This window comes from Cryptomeria japonica, chromosome 10, assembly GCF_030272615.1.
Source record: "Cryptomeria japonica chromosome 10, Sugi_1.0, whole genome shotgun sequence".
Classification (NCBI taxonomy): domain Eukaryota; kingdom Viridiplantae; phylum Streptophyta; class Pinopsida; order Cupressales; family Cupressaceae; genus Cryptomeria; species Cryptomeria japonica.
Window position 1 is genome coordinate 585,595,933 of NC_081414.1, and position 6,010 is coordinate 585,601,942.

At 38.1% G+C, this 6,010-nt stretch overlaps 1 protein-coding gene across 1 annotated transcript; it reads left to right on the top strand.

The window, feature by feature from the left end:
• Positions 1–5,020: 5,020 nt before the first annotated feature.
• On the top strand, positions 5,021–5,599 carry LOC131859080 (uncharacterized). The gene has a single exon (XM_059212608.1). It carries the CDS (start codon positions 5,021–5,023, stop codon positions 5,597–5,599), a length of 579 nt encoding a protein of 192 aa, XP_059068591.1.
• Positions 5,600–6,010: the final 411 nt, after the last annotated feature.

Genomic DNA, 6,010 nt, shown 5'->3' on the forward strand with positions numbered 1-6,010 from the left:
AATAAGTTTGGTAAGGGATTACTGCACTACTCTATTGAACCAACTACTTGCAGTAGATCCGATAAAATATTACTACAACAATGTCCACACTCTAACTCTTCTTCACACACCTTCACTCATATACTTCCCACACTGTATACAACTTTCACACTAACTTTGTCACTTTCACACTTTTTATTTTGTTACACATCACAAGCATACTTTGCTAAATACTTCGCACACACACTCTCTTATTACACATACACTACTCTTCTCCAATTGACACACTTTATATCTTCCCACATTCTCACATGTTCTTACATACACCAGTAAGAACATATACCAAGATACTATGTCGTCCAAGCACAAATGATTTACCCAATAATGCACTGCTTCAATCAATAATGCATTGCTTCGATCAACACATTATCCAAAACATGCCTTGACCAAAAATAGGATAAATAAGTTGGCCTTCACCAATCTTCTACATGATTCCTTCACATACTTCATTTACCAAAATATATGCCACAATTATCATAACAAAACAAGGATCTACCAGATCCATAGACTCGGACCCATATGCACAAACTCCAAGCAAAACAACTCCCAAAGTCCAAGATATAGATACCACAAATTTCAGAAAATGATAGCAATAGATACAATTTATATGACTGATGTAACTGATATAACTGATACTGAAACTCACACAGCTAATACTAGAACTAGATACAAACCATGACAAGCAAAACACAAGATTTTGGAGAAGAGGATCTTCCGAAAATGACTCCTATAGATCATATATGCCTTACTGCTTCATATCATATGCATATCACATACATAACTATCTTGCACTAATGCTCAACCTGCAATGCCAAAACTACTTATTCCACATTCTGTCCTAACTGAATCATTGTGTTTGACATCAATGACAACATTCAGACAAATCCAACAATCTCCCCCTTTGTCATTGATGACAAAACATCTCAAAAAGAATGATCTCAAAAACATATTTTCATATAACTCCCCCTTACTCATATATCTCCTTATTTCTCCATTTACCTTTCTCATTTACCTTTCTCCCCCTTTCACATCAAGGACAAAGGGTGCCTTTGATAAAAAAAGAAGAGAAATAAAAATAAATGCATTCAACAACAAAATTGTCAAAAAAATAGATGGAGAGGAGCGGGGAGGAGAAGGGGAGCAATCAGGCCCAAAATTCAAATTTTTTGGGTGGGAGATCTGGTTTAGCAGCAGGACAGTATGCAACAGGAGATTTAGGGAGCCCTTTGGAAGGGGAAAGTTCAGATGGTAAGGAATCCGATGCACATTTAGATTTGGGGGACCCAGGAGGGGGTTCCAAATCACGAGAGGAGCAGATAGTAGCAGACAAGGTGAACGGTCAGGTTCAAAATTCAAATTTGGGAGGCGGCAAACCTGAAGTTGTTTCAGGACAGCAAGCGGCAAGCAGTTTAGGGGACCCAGTGAAGGAAAAAGTATCTAATGGGAAGGATCCCGAGACCCCTTTGAAATCAGAGGATCTAGAGGGGGGACCCAGATCGATTGGACACATTGGTAAATGGTCCTCTCTATTTGGGATTAAACCCAAAGGTAAGTCATCTTTTCCCTCGGTTAAAAATATTCCAAATGTTTCTCAGGGAAAGTTTGCCATCTCCATTCTAGATCAAATTATAGATCACAAAATTGCTCGAATAGAAACTACTCTAATTGGCAAATTCTTTGGGTCGAGACCAAACATTGAGGTTGTTCATGGATTTGTTAAGAGGAAATGGAATTTGAAAGGTCAGGTTGATGTGGTCGCTATGAACAAAGGATGTCTTTCCTTTTCTTTCTCTTGTGAGGAGGATCGCAGAAATATCCTTTGCAATGGTACTTGGGTGATAGGAAAATATTTAATGTATATCCAAAAATGGTACCCTAATGCAGGAAGAGAGGATAAGTTTGTGGTCCAAGTTCTAGTCTGGATAAATTTACCTGGGCTTCCTATGGAATATTGGGAGGAAGATGTGTTTGCTAGGATAGCCAATGCTTTCGGGGAGCTTATCGTCGTTGATCCTATTATGGCATCCAGAAGAACACTTATTTATGCTAGAATATATGTAGGAGTTGGGGCCAAAACGGATATGCTAGAGGAAATAGAGATATAATCAAAACTAGGCAAATGGATGCAGAATATTGTTTATGAATCAATCCCTTTTGCATGCTTTCACTGTAAGAAAGTTGGGCACTGGGCTAAAAAATGCCCAAGCAATGTGGTCAAATCTCAATCCCAAACTAAAGTGTGGAAAAAGGTGGACAACTCTTTGAAAGTCTTTCCTTCTGATGGTCTGGATCAGGAGAAACAGTCCCAGGTAGGAAGGACAGAGGAGGTGTTAGTCAGGGAATCAGAAAATGAAACGAAGAAAGGAGATAATGATAAGATCACCCATCAGGAAAAGGAGCAGGAGAATAGTGGAAAGGATTCAAATGATGGAGAAAGAGAGTCACAAGTCAGCAGTCAAAATAAGAAAAAGGATAAGACAGAACAAAATTTAGATTAGAATGGGAAAGGGAATAATTGTCAGATGGATCAGGGAGTTAGTCAATCCAAAGATAACAAAGAGGAGGGAGACAATTTTAACTCAGTAAAAAAATTATCTGAGTCAGAAAATGGAGCAAGTTGGATCCAAGATGCACAACCTGATAATATCTTTGAACAAGGGCTATTGGAGATTTCATTAGCCTCTCCAACTCGGGTAAAATTAACTTTTCTGGAGGAAAATGAACCAAGATGGGGAGATGAGGAAGACATCAAAAAGGCATTGGGAAATTGTGAATCAAAGCAGGAGGAAGAAGAACTAATGGAGGATAAAAGAAAGAACAAGATAAAAAAAAAAAAAACAATTACAGCAACAACAATAATACATCCACCAGAAGTACCAGAAGTAGACTAGGGGATGTGCGAGCTCAGCATACTTCTCCTGGAAGATACTCAAATACAAAGAAGAGGACCATGGAAACAAGCAAGAATATAACAGACGGGACTCAAAGAACCATCTTTGAGGTAGGTATTTCTAAAAAATCATGAAGATTATCTCCTGGAATATCCGAGGATTGAATAATCCTCACAAACATGATTTAATTAAAAGTATGATTAGAGATAAAAACCCGAATATTTTTTTGATTCAAGAAATTAAAATGTCTAAGGATAAGGTTGAAGGTCTGAAAATGTTTAGTAATGGTGGAGTTAATGGTGGTAGTTCAGAAGGAGCTTCGGGAGGTATTGATACTTACTGGAGTAAAAATAATGTAAAAGGAGAAGTGTTGATTCAGGACAACAATCTGGCTTGTATTAGATTTAAGCATTTGAAAGAGGGTACTTCATGGGTCTTAACTAATGTGTATGCCCCTAACACTAGGACTGGAAAAAGTGATTTTTGGAAAAGATTATCCTTGTTTAGAAGTAGGTTTGTTGAAGATGGGTGGATTATTATGGGGGACTTCAATACCCCTTTGAAGGAAAATGAGAAAAAGGGAGGGAGCCAAACAAATTTGGACAGTAGATTGGATTTAATAGAATTCATCAATAATAATGCTCTCCATGACCTGGATTTACAAGGAGTTAAATACACCTAGACTAATAGAAGGAGTGGTGAGGACTTAATTCAGTTCAGGCTTGATAGAGCTCTCATTTCTCTAGATTGATTTAACTCTTTTGTTCTTTATCAGCTCATATAAGGGCAGGATTAGATCACTATCCTATATCCTTCACGGTTGATGCCAAGAAGGGAAGAAGACACTTCCCTTATAGATTTGAGAGAATGTGGACAAAACACCTGGATATGGAAAGCAAAATCAAGGAATGGTGGTAGGTTAGAATTGAAGGTAATGTGATGTATAAGGTGGTCAAAAAGTTGAAGTTTGTGAAAGATAATGTTAAAAGATGGAACAAGGAATCCTTTGGGAACATCTTTGTGTTTAAAGCCACCATTCTCTTAGATCTAAAAGATATTCAGGATGAGATTCAGAATAATGGCTATACTAAGGTATCGAGAGATGGTGAAGATGAGATTCTTATGAAATATCATGATATAATAGCAAAAGAAGAAACTTTCTGGAAACAGAGGTCAAGAAATGTTTCGTTGAAGGAAGGGGACAAAAATACTAAATACTTTCATATGTCCACTCTAAAACACAAGGCCATCAATAGGATATCTTAGCTTAAAGTTAATGGTAGAAATGTTGAAGATGAAGAATCTATGAGGAAGGCAACCATGGAGTTTTTCTCCAACCTCCTTTCTAAGGAACAAAATTTGGACTTGCAAGCTCAAAAGGACCTTATGGATTGTATCCCCTCTATCTTGGATGCAGATCAGAACTTATTTCTCACTACTATCCCATCCAACAATTAGATTCTGAAAGTTGTCAACTCCTTTGAAGGTAACAAGGCCCTGGGACAAGATGGTTTTCCCATGTTCTTTTTTCAAATGTACTGGTATATTGTTGGAGATGATGTCTCTGGGGCTGTGAAAGAGTTTTTTGGTGCTAGAAGAATTTTGAAAGAATTGAATGGCACTTTCATTGCCCTTATTCCCAAAAATATGGGAGCTGATTCCATGGATCTTTTTAGACCTATAAGCCTTTGCAACTCTTTGTACAAAATCATCTCTAAGGTTCTGACTTCTAGAATCTTGAGGCTGCTTCCCTCTATCATTTCTCCCTAGCAAAGTGGCTTTGTCCCTGGCAGACAAATCTTGGATTCGATAATTTTGGTCCATGAAAATATTCACTCTCTATCTAGTGCCAAAAAGGAAGGCTTTCTTTTGAAGCTTGACTTATCTAAAGCCTATGATAGAGTGGACTGGGGATTTATGATGGATGTTCTCTCGGCTTTTGGTTTCTACTCTAGAAGTATCGGTCTTATTTTGCAATTAGTTTCCTCTGTTTGTTTTTTGTCTTAATCAATGGGTCTCCTTCCCCCTTCTTCAAGTCCTCAAGGGATCTCAGACAGGGGGACCCTCTATCCCCGGTTATTTTCATTATCATGGCGGAATGTCTGGGAAGATACATTAGAAAGCTTGTTGAGAAGGGAGAGTTTTGTGGGTTGAAACCTTCTTCAGCGGATCAAGTTTGCTCCCATCAGCAGTTTGTGGATGATTCTATTATTATGGGGAAGGCTTCAGTGCAAGATTCTGGGAGTTTAAATAAAGCATTGGATAGTTATGGGATAGCTATTGGTCAACTAATAAATTGGTCTAAAAGCTTTGTTTATTTCATCAACACTCTAGAAAGAAGACAGATAAAAATAAGCAAAATTTTGGGGTGTCAATTGGGGAATCTTCCTGCTTCCTATCTAGGGCTCCCTTTGTGTCAAGATCCTCCTGATACTTTCTGGGGAGCTCTTGTGGATAAATTTCATAAGAAGTTAGCTGGTTGGAAAGGATCTCTTCTCAGCCAAGCTGGTAACGTTCATCTTTTGAAATCTACTCTTCGGAGTATTCCTCTTTATGCCATCAGCATTTTCAGAATTTCCGCCAAGTTTGCAGAGGCTATTGAAAAAATTCAAAGAACTTTTCTGTGGAGATGGGTCGAGGAGAAGAAGAAAATGAATCTGATTCCGTGAGATAAGGTTTGTAAACCCATAAGAAAGGGAGGTCTTGGCCTTAGAAGAATAAGAGACATGAATGATTTTCTTATAGCTAAGAAAATTTGGAGAGGTTATAACACCCAGGGAGAATGGAAATTGATATGGGACAACAAGTATAAAAGACAATATCCTACTCTTCTAAGGTTCCTCAATGTGGAAGATATCCCAATTGGCTCTAATATTTGGAAAAATGTTTCAAGAACAAGAGATCTAATTGCTAAAGGTGTGAAATGGAAGCTGGGGAAAGGAAACCTCATTAAATTCTGGGAAGATTCTTGGTTGCTTGACTCCCCGTTGAGTGAAAGTCCTAACTGGGTAAATTTCAGAATCAGTGCAAGGAAAAATATGGCTCTATGGTGGGTGACTACTGGAATGATGGACAGTGGA